The sequence below is a fragment of the Bombina bombina genome, chromosome 7, assembly GCF_027579735.1.
Source record: "Bombina bombina isolate aBomBom1 chromosome 7, aBomBom1.pri, whole genome shotgun sequence".
Classification (NCBI taxonomy): Eukaryota; Metazoa; Chordata; class Amphibia; order Anura; family Bombinatoridae; genus Bombina; species Bombina bombina.
Genome location: NC_069505.1, coordinates 127,866,515 through 127,888,302, shown reverse-complemented (window position 1 = coordinate 127,888,302; position 21,788 = coordinate 127,866,515). Strand labels below are relative to the sequence as shown.

The window sequence follows — 21,788 nt, the reverse complement described above, 5'->3', positions numbered from 1 at the left end:
TCCCATTTAGATGTTTTCTCTTCTTTAGAAACAGTTTTTGGTAGAAAAGTACTTCAGGCAGCTGTTTCAGTCTGATTCTTCTTCTTATAATTTCAGTTTTTTTCTTTATAAAGATTAAAACTTTTGATTTGGGTTGTGGATTGTTTTTTCCGCGGAATTGGCTGTCTTTATTTTATCCCTCCCTCTCTAGTGACTCTTGCGTGGAGTTCCACATCTTGGGTATTTGTTATCCCATACGTCACTAGCTCATGGACTCTTGCCAATTACATGAAAGAAAACATAATTTATGTAAGAACTTACCTGATAAATTAATTTCTTTCATATTGGCAAGAGTCCATGAGACCCACCCTTTTTTGTGGTGGTTATGATTTTTTTGTATAAAGCACAATTATTCCAATTCCTTTTTGATGCTTTCGCTCCTTTCTTATCACCCCACTTCTTGGCTATTCGTTAAACTGAATTGTGGGTGTGGTGAGGGGTGTATTTATAGGCATTTTGAGGTTTGGGAAACTTTGCCCCTCCTGGTAGGAATGTATATCCCATACGTCACTAGCTCATGGACTCTTGCCAATATGAAAGAAATGAATTTATCAGGTAAGTTCTTACACAAATTATGTTTTTTACTTTTCTTTATCCTCCCTTCCAGCAGCACTAATTCTGTACCCAGCTTATATACCACATCATAAGCACTCCAAATTATTATAAGTCAGCATATGGCTCTTATATTGGCTATTATGATATCTCACTATTACTATTTTTTCACTAGTGAGCACCACTATAGTTTGATACCCCCTTAAGATTTTTTTTATATTTAGTCCAAAGTAGTCTACCAAAGGCTTTCTTTACAGTCGGGGGGAATTTTCACACTTTAATTATTTCTTATTGTATTATCCTGTTATCAGTAAAATGTATTAAACTAAAAAGAGGTTTCTCATAAGAGGCTCAAGGGTAGCTTCCTCTATTTCAGCATACTCACTGCTATTCCAAATGCCTTATAGGTTCAGGAGGTCCAAAAGTGGCCTCGTGAGAGGTTTGAAGGGTTTAGAATTTTGTTGGCATACCATCCACATACCATTTTCTTGGAATTGTACCTATATCCTTGCAATATTGAAAACTGACATACTTTATTTTTATTATTATTATACTGAACAATGGAGAACATTCTTAATGTTAGTGTATCCTCTTTGATGTATGTATTACATTGCAATGAATTCTTTGTTTTCCATATTGTCTGTATTCCTCAAGATAAACCCCAATAAAAAAATGTAGCTTGGACTTATGGTGTGTCAATCATTAACATAATTACTTTTCTTCTGTTATGTGTGATCAGTCCACGGGTCATCATTACTTCTGGGATATTATCTGCTCCCCTACAGGAAGTGCAAGAGGATTCACCCAGCAGAGTTGCTATATAGCTCCTCCCCTCTACGTCACCCCCAGTCATTCTCTTGCACCCAAAGACTAGATAGGAGGTGTGAGAGGACTATGGTGATTATACTTAGTTTTTATAACTTCAATCAAAAGTTTGTTATTTTACAATAGCACCGGAGCGTGTTATTACTTCTCTGGCAGAGTTTGAAGAAGAATCTACCAGAGTTTTTCTTATGATTTTAACCGGAGTAGTTAAGATCATATTGCTGTTTCTCGGCCATCTGAGGGAGGTAAAAGCTTCAGATCAGGGGACAGCGGGCAGTTGAATCTGCATTGAGGTATGTAGCAGTTTTTATTTTCTGAATGGAATTGATGAGAAAATCCTGCCATACCGTTATAATGACATGTATGTATACTCTACACTTCAGTATTCTGGGGATGGTATTTCACCGGAATTACTCTGTAAAAGTACATTAAACCTTTTAATAGGTATTTAATTCATGTTAAACGTTTTTGCTGGAATGTAGAATCGTTTGCATTTCTGAGGTACTGAGTGAATAAATATTTGGGCATTATTTTTCCACTTGGCAGTTTGCTTGTTTTGATTATGACAGTTTCGTTTCTCTCTCACTGCTGTGTGTGAGGGGGAGGGGCCGTTTTTGGCGCTCTTTGCTACGCATCAAAAATTTCCAGTCAGTTACTCTTGTATTTTCTGCATGATCCGGTTCATCTCTAACAGAACTCAGGGGTCTTCAAACTTCTTTGAAGGGAGGTAGATCTCTCAGCAGAGCTGTGAGACTTATGTAGTGACTGTGTTTTAAAACGTTGTTTAAAATTTAATTAGTGTTACTTTACTAATGGGAACAAACCTTTGCTAACAAGTTGTGTTGTTTTTAAAGAGTGATGCTATAACTGTTTTTCAGTTCATTATTTCAACTGTCATTTAATCGTTTAGTGCTTCTTTGAGGCACAGTACGTTTTTGTTAAATAAGATTGTAACCAAGTTGCATGTTTATTGTTAGTGTGTTAAACATGTCTGATTCAGAGGAAGATACCTGTGTCATTTGTTCCAATGCCAAGGTGGAGCCCAATAGAAATTTATGTACTAACTGTATTGATGCTACTTTAAATAAAAGCCAATCTGTACAAATTGAACAAATTTCACCAAACAGCGAGGGGAGAGTTATGCCGTCTAACTCGCCTCACGTGTCAGTACCTGCGTCTCCCGCCCGGGAGGTGCGTGATATTATGGCGCCTAGTACATCTGGGCAGCCATTACAGATAACATTACAAGATATGGCTACTGTTATGACTGAAGTTTTGGCTAAGTTACCAGAACTAAGAGGCAAGCGTGATCACTCTGGGGTGAGAACAGAGTGCGCTGATAATTCTAGGGCCATGTCTGATACTGCGTCACAGCTTGCAGAGCATGAGGACGGAGAGCTTCATTCTGTAGGTGACGGTTCTGATCCAAGCAGATTGGATTCAGATATTTCAAATTTTAAATTTAAATTGGAAAACCTCCGTGTATTACTAGGGGAGGTCTTAGCGGCTCTTAACGATTGTAACACTGTTGCAATACCAGAGAAAATGTGTAGGTTGGATAAATACTTTGCGGTACCGGCGAGTACTGACGTTTTTCCTATACCTAAGAGATTAACTGAAATTGTTACTAAGGAGTGGGATAGACCCGGTGTGCCGTTCTCACCCCCTCCAATATTTAGAAAGATGTTTCCAATAGACGCCACCACACGGGACTTATGGCAAACGGTCCCTAAGGTGGAGGGAGCAGTTTCTACTTTAGCTAAGCGCACCACTATCCCGGTGGAGGATAGCTGTGCTTTTTCAGATCCTATGGATAAAAAATTAGAGGGTTACCTTAAGAAAATGTTTGTTCAACAAGGTTTTATATTGCAACCCCTTGCATGCATCGCGCCGATTACGGCTGCGGCAGCATTTTGGATTGAGTCTCTGGAAGAGAACCTTAGTTCCGCTACGCTGGACGACATTACGGACAGGCTTAGAGTCCTTAAACTAGCTAATTCATTCATTTCGGAGGCCGTAGTACATTTAACCAAACTTACGGCTAAGAATTCAGGATTCGCCATTCAGGCACGTAGGGCGCTGTGGCTAAAATCCTGGTCGGCTGATGTAACTTCTAAGTCCAAATTACTTAATATACCTTTCAAGGGGCAAACTTTATTTGGGCCCGGTTTGAAAGAAATTATCGCTGACATTACAGGAGGTAAGGGCCACGCTCTACCTCAAGACAAAGCCAAAGCTAAGGCTAGACAGTCTAATTTTCGTCCCTTTCGGAATTTCAAAGCAGGTGCAGCATCAACTTCCACTGCACCAAAACAGGAAGGAGCTGTTGCTCGTTACAGACAAGGCTGGAAACCTAACCAGTCCTGGAATAAGGGCAAGCAGGCCAGAAAACCTGCTGCTGCCCCTAAGACAGCATGAACCGAGGGCCCCCGATCCGGAACCGGATCTAGTGGGGGGCAGACTCTCTCTCTTCGCCCAGGCTTGGGCAAGAGATGTCCAGGATCCCTGGGCGCTAGAGATCATATCTCAGGGATACCTTCTAGACTTCAAATTATCTCCCCCAAGAGGGAGATTTCATCTGTCAAGGTTGTCAACAAACCAAATAAAGAAAGACGCGTTTCTACGCTGTGTACAAGATCTATTATTAATGGGAGTGATCCATCCGGTTCCGCGGTCGGAACAAGGACAAGGGTTTTACTCAAACCTGTTTGTGGTTCCCAAAAAAGAGGGAACTTTCAGGCCAATCTTGGATTTAAAGATCCTAAACAAATTCCTAAGAGTTCCATCGTTCAAAATGGAAACTATTCGGACAATCTTACCCATGATCCAAAAGGGTCAGTACATGACCACAGTGGATTTAAAGGATGCTTACCTTCACATACCGATTCACAAAGATCATTACCGGTATCTAAGGTTTGCCTTCTTAGACAGGCATTACCAGTTTGTAGCCCTTCCATTCGGATTGGCTACGGCTCCAAGAATCTTCACAAAGGTTCTGGGTGCCCTTCTAGCGGTTCTGAGACCGCGAGGAATTTCGGTAGCTCCGTACCTAGACGACATTCTGATACAAGCTTCAAGCTTTCAAACTGCCAAGTCTCATACAGAGTTAGTTCTGGCATTTCTAAGGTCGCATGGATGGAAAGTGAACGAAAAGAAGAGTTCTCTCTTGCCTCTCACAAGAGTTCCATTCTTGGGGACTCTTATAGATTCTGTAGAAATGAAGATTTATCTGACAGAAGACAGATTAACAAAGCTTCTAAATACATGCCGTGTCCTTCATTCCATTCAACTCCCGTCAGTAGCTCAATGCATGGAGGTGATCGGCTTAATGGTAGCAGCAATGGACATAGTACCCTTTGCACGCCTACATCTCAGACCGCTGCAATTGTGCATGCTGAGTCAGTGGAATGGGGATTACTCAGATTTGTCCCCCACTCTGAATCTGGATCAAGAGACCAGAAACTCTCTTCTATGGTGGCTTTCTCGGCCACATCTGTCCAGGGGGATGCCGTTCAGCAGGCCGGACTGGACAATTGTAACAACAGACGCCAGCCTTCTAGGTTGGGGCGCTGTCTGGAATTCTCTGAAGGCTCAGGGACAATGGAGTCAGGAGGAAAGTCTCCTGCCAATAAACATTCTGGAATTGAGAGCAGTTCTCAATGCCCTTCTAGCTTGGCCCCAGTTAAAGACTCGGGGGTTCATCAGGTTTCAGTCGGACAACATCACGACTGTAGCTTACATCAACCATCAGGGAGGGACAAGAAGCTCCCTAGCAATGATAGAAGTATCAAAGATAATTCGCTGGGCAGAGTCTCACTCTTGCCACCTGTCAGCAATCCACATCCCGGGAGTGGAGAACTGGGAGGCGGATTTCTTGAGTCGCCAGACTCTTCATCCGGGGGAGTGGGAACTTCATCCGGAGGTCTTTGCCCAAATACTTCGACGTTGGGGCAAACCAGAGATAGATCTCATGGCGTCTCGCCAGAACGCCAAACTTCCTCGCTACGGATCCAGATCCAGGGATCCGGGAGCGGTTCTGATAGATGCTTTGTCAGCACCTTGGAACTTCAGGATGGCTTATGTGTTTCCACCCTTCCCGCTGCTTCCTCGATTGATTGCCAAAATCAAACAGGAGAGAGCATCAGTGATTCTAATAGCGCCTGCATGGCCGCGCAGGACTTGGTATGCAGATCTAGTGGACATGTCATCCTGTCCGCCTTGGTCTCTACCTCTAAGACAGGACCTTCTGATTCAGGGTCCATTCAAACATCAAAGTCTAACTTCTCTGAAGCTGACTGCTTGGAAATTGAACGCTTGATTTTATCAAAACGTGGTTTTTCTGAGTCGGTTATTGATACCCTGATACAGGCTAGGAAGCCTGTTACCAGAAAGATTTACCATAAAATATGGCGTAAATACCTATACTGGTGTGAATCCAAAGATTACTCCTGGAGTAAGGTTAGGATTCCTAGGATATTGTCTTTTCTACAAGAAGGTTTAGAAAAGGGTTTATCGGCTAGCTCATTAAAGGGACAGATCTCAGCTCTGTCCATCTTGTTACACAGGCGTCTGTCAGAAAATTCAGACATCCAGGCCTTTTGTCAGGCTTTAGCTAGGATCAAGCCTGTGTTTAAAACTGTTGCTCCGCCATGGAGTTTAAACTTAGTTCTTAACGTTTTACAGGGTGTTCCGTTTGAACCCCTTCATTCCATTGATATAAAATTGTTATCTTGGAAAGTTCTATTTTTAATGGCTATTTCCTCGGCTCGAAGAGTCTCTGAGTTATCAGCCCTACATTGTGATTCTCCTTATCTGATCTTTCACTCAGACAAGGTAGTTCTGCGTACTAAACCTGGGTTCTTACCTAAGGTTGTCTCTAACAGGAATATCAATCAAGAGATTGTTGTTCCATCCTTGTGTCCAAATCCTTCTTCAAAGAAGGAACGTCTTCTACACAATCTGGATGTAGTTCGTGCCCTCAAGTTCTACTTGCAGGCAACTAAAGATTTTCGCCAAACTTCTTCCCTGTTTGTCGTTTATTCTGGACAGAGGAGAGGTCAAAAAGCTTCTGCTACCTCTCTCTCTTTTTGGCTTCGTAGCATAATACGTTTAGCCTATGAGACTGCTGGACAGCAGCCTCCTGAAAGAATTACAGCTCATTCCACTAGAGCTGTGGCTTCCACTTGGGCCTTTAAGAATGAGGCCTCTGTTGAACAGATTTGCAAGGCTGCAACTTGGTCTTCGCTTCATACTTTTTCCAAATTTTACAAATTTGACACTTTTGCTTCTTCGGAGGCTATTTTTGGGAGAAAGGTTCTTCAGGCAGTGGTTCCTTCTGTATAATGAGCCTGCCTATCCCTCCCGTCATCCGTGTACTTTTGCTTTGGTATTGGTATCCCAGAAGTAATGATGACCCGTGGACTGATCACACATAACAGAAGAAAACATAATTTTTGCTTACCTGATAAATTCCTTTCTTCTGTTGTGTGATCAGTCCACGGCCCGCCCTGTTTTTTAAGGCAGGTACATATTTTTTAAATTATAATTCAGTCACCACTACACCCTTGGCTTCTCCTTTCTCGTTGGTCTTTGGTCGAATGACTGGAGGTGACGTAGAGGGGAGGAGCTATATAGCAACTCTGCTGGGTGAATCCTCTTGCACTTCCTGTAGGGGAGCAGATAATATCCCAGAAGTAATGATGACCCGTGGACTGATCACACAACAGAAGAAAGGAATTTATCAGGTAAGCATAAATTATGTTTTTCATATATATTTCCTATATTTCTATTAGCCCTGGCTCTGTAACTAGTAGAATCTCAAACTCAAGACGTTTACTGCAGAATGCTACCATATATGACTTATATGTGAAAATGTCAGGTTCCTATTTGCCCCCATAAGAAAAAAAATAAGATATGTCTTAAACATGAAATGTTCTGCATGCACACTATACCTAGGTACCTCCTAAAAAAAAAAACCCTGCCCATTATAAATTGACCCTAAAGTGTAACTTCCAGCAATCTTGATCATTACATTAGGACTTAAGTTCTAAGTCTATGGGATAAGAAATTGCAAAATGTTCAGTGTTCTCTATAGAATTTTTTTCCAGCTGGGTGAGGGCAGTGTAAACTTTTCTACTATTATATCATTTTGAGCTATCCAAAGCATAAATTAATTGCATAATTTAACTTAAATGTATTCAATGATAATTTGTGCAATAAAAAAATATTGGCTAAAATTTTAGCCGGGTAATCAGTATCCGCTAAACAGGTCCTGGGGAAAATACTGATATTTATATATGTACATGTACTTTGTAATGTGCTGTAGACATCAGTTTTTGTTCCGAGGAGCTAGGACCAACCTGAGCTAAGATATTGAGGTTTTCGTATAAATCTGTATAACCAAAATTTGTCCTGCACCATAGCACAAAGATGGCAGCCAAATAGAATAAAATGTAAAACTGGTGGTTTTGCAATACCAATACATTGAGATAATCATTTCAAACAATTTAGGAAAATTAAAGAGACAGTCAATTCCAAAATAAACTTTCATGGTTTAAATAGGGCATGTAATTTTAAACAACTTTCCAATTTAATCACATATTTTGCTTTGTTCTCTTGGTAAACTTGGTTCAAAGCTAAACCTAGAAGGTTCATATGCTAATTTCTAAGACCTTAAAGGCCGCCTCTAATCTGACAGTTTTTCACCACTAGTTAAAAAAACAAAACACTGCTGCTACAAAAGTGTACAAGGTAGCATTCCCCAATAGTTACAAAAACACTGCTGCCTCAAAAGTGTAAGGAATAGCATTACTCCACTATTTACCAAAGCACTGCTGGCTTAAAAGTGTAAAGAATAGCATTACCCCACTAGTTAACAAAACACTGCTGCCTCAAGAGTGTACCAAGTAGTATACCCCACTAGTTACAAAAACACTGCTGCCTCAAGAGAGTATAAGGTAGTATACCCCTCTAGTTAGCAGAACAGTGCTGCCTCAAGAGTGTGTGCGGTAGTATTACCCAACTAGTTACGAAAACACTGCTGCCTCAAGAGTGTACCAAGAAGTATACCCCATTAGTTACAAAAATACTGCTGCCTCAAGTGTGTTTTGAGTAGTATTACCCATTTACCAAAACACTGCTGCCTCAAGAGTGTATAAGGTAGTATACCCTACTAGTTACCAAAACAATGCTGACACAAGAGTGTGTATAAGGTAGTATACCCTACTATTTACCAAAACAATGCTGCCACAAGAGTGTATAGGGTAGTATACCCTACTAGCTACCAAAACAATGCTGGCTCAAGTGTGTGTGGGGTAGTATTACCCAACTAGTTACCAAAACACTGCTGCCTCAAGAGTGTATAAGGTAGTATATCCCACTAGTTACAAAAACACTTCTGCCACAAGAGTGGATAGGGTAGTATACCCACTAGTTACCAAAACACTGCTGCCTCAAGAGGATATAGGGTAGTATACCCACTAGTTACCAAAAAGCTGCTACCTCAAGAGTGTATAGGCTAGTATACCCCATTAGTTACCAAAACACTGCTGCCTCAAGAGGATATAGGGTAGTATATTCACTAGTTACCAACACAATGCTTCCATAAGAGTATATGGGTAGTATACTCTACCAGTTACCAAAACAATGCTGGCTCAAGTGTGTGTGGGGTAGTATTACCCAACTTGTTACCAAAACACTGGTGCCTCAAGAGTGTATAAGGTAGTATATTCCACTACAAAATAACTGATGCTTTAAGACTGTATAGGGTAGTATACACAACTAGTTACCAAAACAATGCTGCCACAAGAGTGTATAGGGTAGTATACCCTACTAGTTAACAAAACACTGCTGCCTTAAGAGGGTATAGGGTAGTATACCCTACTAGTTACCAAAACACTGCTGCCTTAAGAGGGTATAGGATAGTATAACCCACTAGTTACCAAAACAATGCTGCCACAAGAGTGTATAGGGTAGTATACCCTGCTAGCTACCAAAACAATGCTGCCACAAGAGTGTATAGGCTAGTATACCAAACTAGTTACCAAAACACTGCTGCCTCAAGAGTGTATAGGGTAGTATACCAAACTAGTTACCAAAACACTGCTGCCTCAAGACATGGTAGTTGTCACGAATACCTCAGGATTTAGCTGCTAAGGGGTTAATTCTGTTTAGCCTATGAACTAAAAATATTTGTTTTTCAAGAAGAACTGTGTGTTTGTGTTTTCTTTGATGTGCCAGAACCCCTCATAAATAGTTTCTAAGACCCCTTTCTCCAAATGTTATTGTGTATGCATTGAGTCATAAAGCCAGTCAACCTGTCAGCTCCAGAGATACAACACAGTGCCTCGGTCCCAGAAACTGATAAGATCAATAAAAGGACATTGGTACAATGTAGAGATGTGTTTAAGACATATTTTGGCATTAAATGAAGGGAAGTATGACAACCCTGTCATATCTGGTATCAAACCGTTTCTCACAATGTAAGGAAGAGATTGCCTGTCAGTCTATATGAAAATGGATGTATCTAGCAGAAATTATATTGTGTTCTTTAAAGTATTCTAGAGTAATTGTATTCTAAGAGTTAATGTGTAAATCTGGAGTTTCCTTAAGATTTCCCATATCATATAATCTTAAGTGGTGGCAACTAGATATTATAGTTGGTTTAGGGTGGGTGGCATTAAAAGGGGAGTTTGTGCATTTATTTTACGTCTAGTACAGACTGGAGAGTGTTGTTAACCCTTGCACCCTCTGAACTATCACAAGCTTGCCTGGTGTGGCTAGATTGTGACATATTAGTGAGAGTAGAAGGGGTCTGATAACCCTTTCTGTGCCAAATAAGTGACTGGCGCAGGGTTGGATAATCCTGGTCTTCACAGTAGTATATCCCACTAGTTACAAAAACACTTCTGCCACAAGAGTGTATAGGGTAGTATAACCACTAGTTACCAAAACACTGCTGCCTCAAGAGAGTATAAGGTAGTATACTCCACTAGTTAACAGATCAGTGCTGCCTCAAGTGTGTGTGCGGTAGTATTACCCAACTAGTTACCAAAACACTGCTGCCTCAAGAGAGTATAAGGTAGTATACCCCACTAGTTAACAGATCAGTGCTGCCTCAAGTGTGTGTGCGGTAGTATTACCCAACTAGTTACCAAAACACTGCTGCCTCAAGAGTGTACCAAGTAGTATACCCCATTAGTTACAAAAACACTTCTGCCACAAGAGTGTATAAGGTAGTTTATCCCACTAGTTACAAAAACACTTCTGCCACAAGTGTATAGGGTAGTATACACCACTAGTTACAAAAACACTTCTGCCACAAGAGTGTATACGGTAGTATACACCACTAGTTACAAAAACACTTCTGCCACAAGAGTGTATAGGGTAGTATACCCCACTAGTTACAAAAACTCTTCTTCCACAAGAGTGTATAAGGTAGTTTATCCCACTAGTTACAAAAACACTTCTGCCACAAGAGTGTATAAGGTAGTATACCCCACTAGTTACAAAAACACTTCTGCCACAAGAGTGTATTGGGTAGTATACCCCACTAGTTACCAAAACACTTCTCCCTCAAGAGTGTACCAAGTAGTATACCCCATTAGTTACAAAAACACTTCTGCCACAAGAGTGTATAAGGTAGTTTATCCCACTAGTTACAAAAACACTTCTGCCACAAGTGTATAGGGTAGTATACCCCACTAGTTACAAAAACACTTCTTCCACAAGAGTGTATAAGGTAGTTTATCCCACTAGTTACAAAAACACTTCTGCCACAAGAGTGTATAAGGTAGTTTATCCCACTAGTTACAAAAACACTTCTGCCACAAGAGTGGATAGGGTAGTATACCCACTAGTTACCAAAACACTGCTGCCTCAAGAGGATATAGGGTAGTATACCCACTAGTTACCAAAAAGCTGCTACCTCAAGAGTGTATAGGCTAGTATACCCCATTAGTTACCAAAACACTGCTGCCTCAAGAGGATATAGGGTAGTATATTCACTAGTTACCAACACAATGCTTCCATAAGAGTATATGGGTAGTATACTCTACCAGTTACCAAAACAATGCTGGCTCAAGTGTGTGTGGGGTAGTATTACCCAACTTGTTACCAAAACACTGGTGCCTCAAGAGTGTATAAGGTAGTATATTCCACTACAAAATAACTGATGCTTTAAGACTGTATAGGGTAGTATACACAACTAGTTACCAAAACAATGCTGCCACAAGAGTGTATAGGGTAGTATACCCTACTAGTTAACAAAACACTGCTGCCTTAAGAGGGTATAGGGTAGTATACCCTACTAGTTACCAAAACACTGCTGCCTTAAGAGGGTATAGGATAGTATAACCCACTAGTTACCAAAACAATGCTGCCACAAGAGTGTATAGGGTAGTATACCCTGCTAGCTACCAAAACAATGCTGCCACAAGAGTGTATAGGCTAGTATACCAAACTAGTTACCAAAACACTGCTGCCTCAAGAGTGTATAGGGTAGTATACCAAACTAGTTACCAAAACACTGCTGCCTCAAGAGTGTATAGGGTAGTATACCAAACTAGTTACCAAAACACTGCTGCCTCAAGACATGGTAGTTGTCACGAATACCTCAGGATTTAGCTGCTAAGGGGTTAATTCTGTTTAGCCTATGAACTAAAAATATTTGTTTTTCAAGAAGAACTGTGTGTTTGTGTTTTCTTTGATGTGCCAGAACCCCTCATAAATAGTTTCTAAGACCCCTTTCTCCAAATGTTATTGTGTATGCATTGAGTCATAAAGCCAGTCAACCTGTCAGCTCCAGAGATACAACACAGTGCCTCGGTCCCAGAAACTGATAAGATCAATAAAAGGACATTGGTACAATGTAGAGATGTGTTTAAGACATATTTTGGCATTAAATGAAGGGAAGTATGACAACCCTGTCATATCTGGTATCAAACCGTTTCTCACAATGTAAGGAAGAGATTGCCTGTCAGTCTATATGAAAATGGATGTATCTAGCAGAAATTATATTGTGTTCTTTAAAGTATTCTAGAGTAATTGTATTCTAAGAGTTAATGTGTAAATCTGGAGTTTCCTTAAGATTTCCCATATCATATAATCTTAAGTGGTGGCAACTAGATATTATAGTTGGTTTAGGGTGGGTGGCATTAAAAGGGGAGTTTGTGCATTTATTTTACGTCTAGTACAGACTGGAGAGTGTTGTTAACCCTTGCACCCTCTGAACTATCACAAGCTTGCCTGGTGTGGCTAGATTGTGACATATTAGTGAGAGTAGAAGGGGTCTGATAACCCTTTCTGTGCCAAATAAGTGACTGGCGCAGGGTTGGATAATCCTGGTCTTCACAGTAGTATATCCCACTAGTTACAAAAACACTTCTGCCACAAGAGTGTATAGGGTAGTATAACCACTAGTTACCAAAACACTGCTGCCTCAAGAGAGTATAAGGTAGTATACTCCACTAGTTAACAGATCAGTGCTGCCTCAAGTGTGTGTGCGGTAGTATTACCCAACTAGTTACCAAAACACTGCTGCCTCAAGAGAGTATAAGGTAGTATACCCCACTAGTTAACAGATCAGTGCTGCCTCAAGTGTGTGTGCGGTAGTATTACCCAACTAGTTACCAAAACACTGCTGCCTCAAGAGTGTACTGGATAGTATAACCCACAAGTTACCAAAATACTTCTGCAAGAGAGCGTGAAGAAGAAAAATTGAAGGTAAGTATAAATTTTATTTATTGAAAATAAGGAACCTTAAAGACATATGATTGCCATATGTCTATTTTTTTTGCTCATTTTTCCTTGTACTGAGATTACTTCTATCATACACTATGAAAATGTATTTTCTTTCTCTGTCTTTTTCAGTGTAATGTATGGTGCATACATTTTCCAATTTCGATATCTGGCTCTTGGTTTTGTGCACTATGTCGTGTGTTTTTAAAGTTAGTACCTCCCGGGCCACCACAGAAGGACTAGTAGCAGTGTTATTCCTTACAGATAGTGGAGGATAAGTGGCACAGTATTTAGGCCAAAGACGTTGCCTTGCTAATAGTGGTGCACCATATATATTTATTTCTCAGGAATTACTTATATTTTTTCCTTTCTGTTCTAACTAACATACATTTTCTGGAATTCCTTTTTTTTAACTCTGCTTTATTTAACTTCAGGTTTTTTTCTTTTAACTCTGCTTTATGTAATTGTGATCCTCTTTTTGGTCTCGACAATGTATTATTAGTTTTCTTCACTGCCTCAATCATTTCCTTTTTCATGCTAGCCAATGAGGATCACTGGCCAAAGGTATGTAAATCCCCCCATTTTTTGTTTTTGTTGTTTTTGTTTGTGTTTATTAACCTATAGGTCGTCCTCCCAAATACAACACGGTGCTGGCTTTGGGCGCTCTGCCACCCTCCTCCCCTCAATCCAGTCAACCTGACCCCCTTGAAAGTGAAAAGACTCAGACTACATATAGTTTCCCTGCAAGTTTCCTGCCTGTGTCCCTGCCCAGTCCTTTTTCCACAGACGTAAGTAATTAATTGTAAAGCATTCCTGGCAAGCTAAGGACCCTGGTAATGTGGTTTCTCTCACACAAGGGGTAAACTGCAACTCTGCATACATCAATGTTTCTTTAATGATTTTTTCCTTGTAGCATTAAAGGGACACTGAACCCAAACATTTTCTTTCATGATTTAGATAGAGCATGCAATTTTAAGCAACTTTCTAATTTACTCCTATTGTCTATTTTTCCTCGTTCACTTGCTATCTTTATTTGAAAAAGAAGGCATCTAAGCTTCTTTTTTGGTTCAGAATTCTGGACAGCACTTTTTTATTGGTGGAGGAATTTATGCACCAATCAGCAAGAATAACCCAGGTTATTCACCAAAAATGGGCCGGCATCAAAACTTACATTCTTGCATTTCAAATAAAGATACCAAGAGAATGAAGAACATTTGATAATAGCAGTAAATTAGAAAGTTGCTTAAAATTGCATGCTCTATCTGAATCACGAAAGAAAACATTTGGGTTCAGTGTCCCTTTAAGCAGCATGTGAGAGAGAACTTATCAATAAGACAAACATTGTATATTAAAAAAGGCTATGTAACCATTTCTTTATGTTTACATCATTGAGAATCTAATAGGGCAGTAGTATATAACAGCTGCTATGGCACCTGTAAACCTTACTACTTGGTAGTAAGAATGAAAACTCTACATAGACTAATTAATCTTGTTTTTACTTTAAAACTTACAACTGAAACATACAACAGTTGTTCAAAAAACCTTTCATTTGTAAAATAATATGGCATTGTAAATATTTTATTATGTACCACAAGCAGATTTAAAGGGACACCATACTCAAAATGTTTCTATCTAGTATATAAAAAAGCAATATTTTAACATATTATATATATATATATATATATATATATATATATATATATATATATATATATATATATATATATATATATATATATATATATATATATATATATATATATATATATATAATGTTTACTGTATGGAAAAAAAAACTCAAAAACACAAAAAAAGGGTTTGTTTAGCAGAAGAACATCCATTTTTTTTTCATAAAAATCAAAGCATTGTAATACCTTTTGAAACATTCTCTTTAGAAATAACAGAAGAAAATAATTTGAGTATTATCTCCCTTTAAATATTTATTGAATTTATGACATAATCCGAAGAATGTCATAGTCTCAGATTTGGTGAAATGTATGATTTATTAAAAAGCTATTTAGTACTTTTTTTGTTGTGAATTTCACTGTATGGTAATTCAATTTTGTTTTCCTTTAGTTTATTCTGTCCAATAATACATATTATTTACACAATGCAAAACACTAGTTATGACAGAACTTTCTATTAAATTAGTATCACAGTTTGACAATAAAAAATACTTTGTGCTTCTTCAGAACTTCTGGTGCAGAAACTGCAATTGAGTGTAAATAAAAATGATTACTGCATGGAATAAAGCCATCATATAACGTCAGATTTTCGTTTTCCTTTGGTTATGATTGAATATACATTTCACCTAATATATAGTAATATGTATGAGGAGTATATGTGTTAAAGGTGTTGCATAATGGGATAATTTTTTTGGACTTCTCCTGATTATACAGATGTTAACCAAACACAGAAGTTAAAGGGACAGTCAACATTATATGTGTCCAAGTTTTATTATATTTACTTACCCTGGTAAAGCCTGTTGAGGGGTACCGTATCTAGAAATGCTTATGTTTAAAACTATTTTATTCCAAAGTAGACCTATTAGCATTACATAAGGGAGCCCAACCACTGAGACCATTTTCTTTACCTGTCATAGCACAATACGACCAATCAGTGTATGTCTGTTCATGCTGCGGTTTATATTGTGTATGAGCAAGTAATTTTTCTTCACCTGGGTGTCATAGTGTGATTACTGAAAAATAAAAAGCTATGTGTTTGGGGGCATATGTATTGCTCGCAGGGCTACATTGGTCTCAAAAATTTTAAACAGTGTTTTCTTTGGCCGTACTCCTCAAGATGATTTACTGATGTAAGTAATTACACTACATGGCTAAAAGTATGTGGACACCTGACCATCACAACTATATGTGCTTATTCCAAAACGATGGGAATTAATATGAAGTTGCCCCCCTCCCTTTTCACAGCTAAAACAGCTTTACTTTTTCTGGGAAGGCTTTCTACAAGATTTTGGACTGTTGCTTTGGGAATTTGTGCCCATTCACCCACTGATGTTGGGCGAGAAGATATGACTTGCAGTCTGCATTCCACTTCATCCCAAAGGTGTTCAATAAAGTTGAAGTCAGGACTCTGCATGCCATTTGAGTTCTTCCATACCAAACTCATCAAACCATGTCTTCATGCTTTGTGCATATGGGCATGCTGAAACAGGAAAGGGCCTTCTCCAAACTGTTGTCACATAGTTGGAAGTACCCAATTGTCTAAAATATTTTTGTATCCCTTAACATTAAAATGACCCTTCACTGGAACTAAGGGGCCTATCCCATTCCCCCAAAAACAGCCCCAGACCATTATCCCTGTTCCACTAAACTTTACATTAAAGGGCCAGTAAATACAGTAGATTTGCATAATCAACACATGCATAATAACAAGACAATGCAATAGCACTTAGTTTGAACTTCAGATGAGTAGTAGATTTTTTTTTCTGACAAATTTCAAAGTTATGTCTATTTCCCCTCCTCCTGTATCATGTGACAGCCATCAGCCAATCACAAATGCATATATGTATATTCTGTGAATTCTTGCACATGCTCAAGTAGAGGCAGGTGACTCAAAAACTGTAAATATAAAAAGACTGTTTACATTTTGTGATGGAAGTAAATTGGAAAGTTGTTTAAAATTGCATGCTCTATCTGAATCATGAAAGTTTAATCTTGAAACACAGTAGATTTGGATAATCAACAAATGCAAGATAACAAGACAATGCAATAGCATGTACTCTGAATTTCAAATGAGTAGTAGATTTTTTTATAACAAATTTCAAAGTTATGCATATTTCCACTCCCCTGGTACCATGTGATAGCAATCAGCCAATCACAAATGCATATACGTATAGTCTGTGAATTCTTGCACATGCTCAGTAGGAACTGGTGGCACATTTTTTTTTATGGAAGTAAATTGGAAAGTTGTTTAAAATTACATGCTGTATCTGAATCATGAAAATGTAATTTAACCTGAGTGTCCCTATAAAGGACTATGAATTCCTGTAGGTAGCTTTTTTCCTGTTATCTGCCACACCCAGATTCTTCTATTAGACTTTCAGATAGTGAATTATGTTTTGTCACTCCAGAGTCCAGTGGTGGCGCGCTTTAACCACTCAAGATGACGCTTGGCCTTGAGCATGTTTGTAAGTCTTGTGTACAGCTCCTTGGCCATGGAAACTCATTTAATTGAGCTCCTTATGCACAGTTCTTGTGATGATGTTGATACTAGAGTTTCTAACTCTGTTGTGAGTGATACAACCGATAATATGCTATTCGTACCCTCTTCACACTTCAGAACTTGGTGGTTCCACTCTGTGAGCTAGCGTGGTCTACCACTGCATGCCTGATCTGTTGTTGAGGCTTCCACTTAATAATATTAACACAGTTAACAGGGCAGACATTTTACAAACAGTCTTGTGGCATCCTATGGCAGTGCAACATTTAAAGTTGTTGACCTCTTCATTATGACCCATTGTACTGCCAGTGTTTGTCTATAGAGATTCCATGGCTTTTTGCTGGATTTTATGCACCTGTTAGTTATGAGTCTGGCTTAAACACCTGAACTCAATAAATAGTAGGGGTTCCACATGCTTTTGGTCATATAGTGTATAATAAGGCATGCCTATGTATAATAATTTCTATCCCTTTAATTAGACATGTTACGTCTACACATCTCAAATGCTATTTGATGTGACAGTGTGCCTGCCAAATTTTCAAAGATAGATAGAAAGGCAAGTCCAAACCTGGGAAAAATCAGATTTGAAAGGTTAATACATAATTAGGAATATGTGTTACAATAAGTGATTATTTTGCATATGTCTTATCTGTAACCTTTTTTTTTCTAATTTCAATCAAACTAATTTAACTTACTGTATTTAGAAGACGCCTTATTTGAGAGTGAAATTCTACGTAGAGTTTGTTGGATCTAATAAGCTGATTTCTATCTATAGATACTACACAGCATTTCAAGACTCAGGAATATTAAGTACTGAATCATGATTATTTGTATATCATTACTCTTGCAGAAAGGTTGCATAAGAGTTCTTTTGTTTGATAATCTTCCCGTCCATTCACTAGTTATGTTTACATTCCTTTTACACTTTTATTTTCCGTAAACATTCACACCCTCTTGTCTCTTTCTGCCTACACATCCTCCATTCATCGTCACATGTCACTAGTTAAAACAGTACCAGATTCTCTCCCAATCAATATGGCATTACTTCTACAACAATTCACTTTGTAGTAGTATTTCCATCAAATAGATCTATATGTTAAGTTTTTTTTTAGGCTAGAACAATAAAAACAGTTGTCCGGTCTGTTGAATAGTAAGAAATGGCCTGAAATTAGTGGCACAAGAAGGGTTACAAGACAATATTCTGTACTTATACCTCCAGTTTATAGAAATGTATTATACATTGTTTATTCTGAATTAACATATATATATTTTGTTAGTAGAAATAGGATACAAACTACAGAATAAAGGAATCTTTAATTTATATTCTAGTTTCTTCTCAGATTATTCTGGGAATATGAATTACCAAGTATAATTTAGATTAGATAGTGGGGCTAGTACTGCCTTTTATCTTATGGATTTACTGACCTTTCCACCTGCACTGCTCCACGATATGAAACATTGCTTTGCTCTGATAGCAGTGCATTGCTCTCCTCATTTCTGCAGTGAAATATGTCCTGCTACCCCTGCAGTTTATTGCCTCAGCATGAACACACTGAGGAAGAATGATGTCAGAGGTGTGGGCTGACCTCTTCTTTTCGCCTCCTTTCTCCTGTGACATCTACAGGCTGATATCCATGAGGATTTTTGCAGCGTTTGCAGAAAGAGCGGGCAGTTACTGATGTGCGACACATGTTCACGTGTATACCACCTGGACTGTTTGGAGCCTCCTCTGAAATCCATTCCCAAAGGCATGTGGATCTGTCCAAAATGTCATGACCAGGTACTGTGTGACAGAGAAAGGGAGCAAGAAACATGGAGGACAGGCTGTGCAATTATCCTCTTTAATGTAATACCTAACTTGCAAGCATTGCCCTGCTTTAACTAAATATAATTAAGCTGCCATATTTTGCTGCAGGATAATTTTGTTGTTGTTGGATGAAGGCCGTAAAGTAATAAAACACTGCTTTAGGAAGTCTGAAGGACCTTTACAAGTTTACCACTCCACCTCTAATTATTAAGCATATAATGTAACTGACCGTGAGCTCTGAGTGTAGTATCGTGTCTTTATGGTCATCTATGAATATTAAAAGGAGAGAAGTTTTCAGAAATTGATACATTTTGAAGATTTTTTTTTTTTTAAGGGTTCTTTTTTTATGGATGCACTTTTTAAAATAATTTTTTTATTTACTTTGAAAAGTTATGCACACCAGAATTTTATGTATGGAAATGTTAATCAATTTATCTACAGAACATAGTTTTTTTTTTTTGTTTTTTTTTTTTTTAAAGGACTGCTTAAATACTACCGAATGAATAGGCTGGATTGCTGTCAGTTGCAGATAACTTAAAAATTTGATGATTAGAAGGCAAAAATAACTAAGAAAGTTTAGGGATATATTAGGTCTTTATGTAGTTTGACCCATTATTTAACATCATGTAAGTGTTCCAGTACGTACCTGTTTTAATATTCATTAGGTTTCATAGCCACTCAGCTAGATAAATACCCCGAACACCAAAGCCGTTATTACATTTATGGGAGTGATAGCGTGACTATAAGCTAGGCTCAGTCTAATGATTTTATCCATCAAAAATGTAACTGGTCGACCCGGACTATCAGCATTTTAATATGGAATCACCTTAAAGTTTACCTTATCAAATATGTTGCAAGTTCTGTTTTCTTCCTCTCTGGTGAAACTTAGAAAAGTTTATTTGCAGAATAATCTGTTTAGACCATAGTCTAAGATTGCCATTCGGTCCCTCACATCATGTGTGTTCTTATAGACTATACAACCAAAAGGAAGAATCAAGCATTTTCTTTCTAGTGATAATCACCTCACTATGGGTTTATAAGCAGGTGGCACATCCTAATGTTTGTGACCCATTTTCTTTGCAGTGGGAAAAAAGTGGCTAAAATAGCTAACGTTATTCTATAAGCATAGTCTTTAGAGGAGAAACAAATGCCTATCAATTTGTTTTAAAACCAGAGTTGAATCACAAACTCTGTAGCTACACTTTAAGCTTTTATAATAAATTCATATCTACTACTTAAACCACAATTTGCTATGCAAATGTGAAGATATAAAGGTCATCACATTAACTAACCATTATTCACCCATTGTCTTGTTTGTTCCATTACCTCATGTATGTGTTGTTTTGTCTCTTATAAGCCTTCTGCACTCCATGAAAACTTTGCTTTTGTTTTTCTAAGTTATTTATTTTTGTTAATACTATTATCTAGCTTTCTTTTGTAAACACTGTATATGAAGCATAGACTTGTCTAGAAATTCCTACTTAATGTATCCCATATTTTATGAGAATGAATTTTGTCTCTACAGTATAAATGACTAGTTTTAATAGGATATTTTGTATAACACCACATTGTAGGTTAAATAGTGGCTTCTGTAGAGGTAATCAACTCCACGCTTCTGCAGCATTCGTCGCATCACTTCCCTGTGAATAATTTTACCTTATAAAAACATTTTATTTGTACATTTAAGCGTTTGTTTTGTCTCAATTTTTTTTATTATTCTCTATTTTCAATATTTAATTGTATATCAACACTATATGGAGTGCATAAAGAGGAATGTACAAAAATAAATTTGCAAGTAGTAAACTACAATGTGAAAAGAAACATATTTAAAGCAGCACATGATGAGGAGATAAATATACCCTTCTAGAGATCTTTAGATGTTGAAGGGTGAGGATGGCATATGATATCTTGGAGGATTGGTGACACAAGGAAGAGGCAGCTGGAGGACTATTTCAATTGAATGAAGGTAGATTAGCCATACTTTCAGCGACAGCAAGAAGAGCCAGCTGGAAGGTTACTTCAGTGGAATGGAGGCTGCTGGTTTTGTAGGTCTATTCATGATCAAAAATGTGAAGGGAGCACATTTTTATATTTCCAGCTGTCTAGACACTATCTCTTTCCTAAGATATGGTGAGCCCACGGGATCATCAATTACTGTTGGGAATATCACTTCTTGCCAGCAGGAGGAGGCAAAGAGCACCACAGCCAAGCTGTTAAGTATCACTCTCCTTCCCACAAACCCCAGTCATTCTCTTTGCCTTCAGTGCAAGGAGGAGGTGATGTTTTGGTGTCTGATTCACTTCAATCAAGATTTTATCATTTTGAAAGCCAGAGTTGGTTTGCTCTGATCTTTCTTTTCAGGATTGGGTTTAACCGTACTCCACGTTAGTCTCTTCAGTAGGGCAGTGATGGCTTTTAAGCAGTTAGGAACTTGTGGGGTGGGCCTCACTGCGTTTTCCTAATGTGTTGCTGCCCTAGTACAGAAAGCCAGAGTAGGTTTACTCTGTCCTTTCTTTTCTCCACAGGCCTCTGTGAGGAGTGGCTTCCTTTCATGCTGAGTGAGCTGTCCTCCTGCTGGGCAGCTACAGGTGCAGGTAAGTGCCATTTTTGCAATAAAAAATACTGGCACTAAAACATATCATACTGC

At 38.4% G+C, this 21,788-nt stretch overlaps 1 protein-coding gene across 1 annotated transcript in view; it reads left to right on the top strand.

Moving 5' to 3' along the window:
* Positions 1 to 21,788, top strand: part of PHF21A (PHD finger protein 21A) — a 631,407-nt gene that overhangs the window by 487,542 nt on the left and 122,077 nt on the right. Inside the window, exons 13-14 of the mRNA XM_053720295.1 lie at positions 13,777 to 13,940; positions 18,959 to 19,114. Of these exons, the coding sequence (XP_053576270.1) occupies positions 13,777 to 13,940; positions 18,959 to 19,114 (320 nt within the window). The remainder of the gene's footprint in view (positions 1 to 13,776; positions 13,941 to 18,958; positions 19,115 to 21,788) is intronic.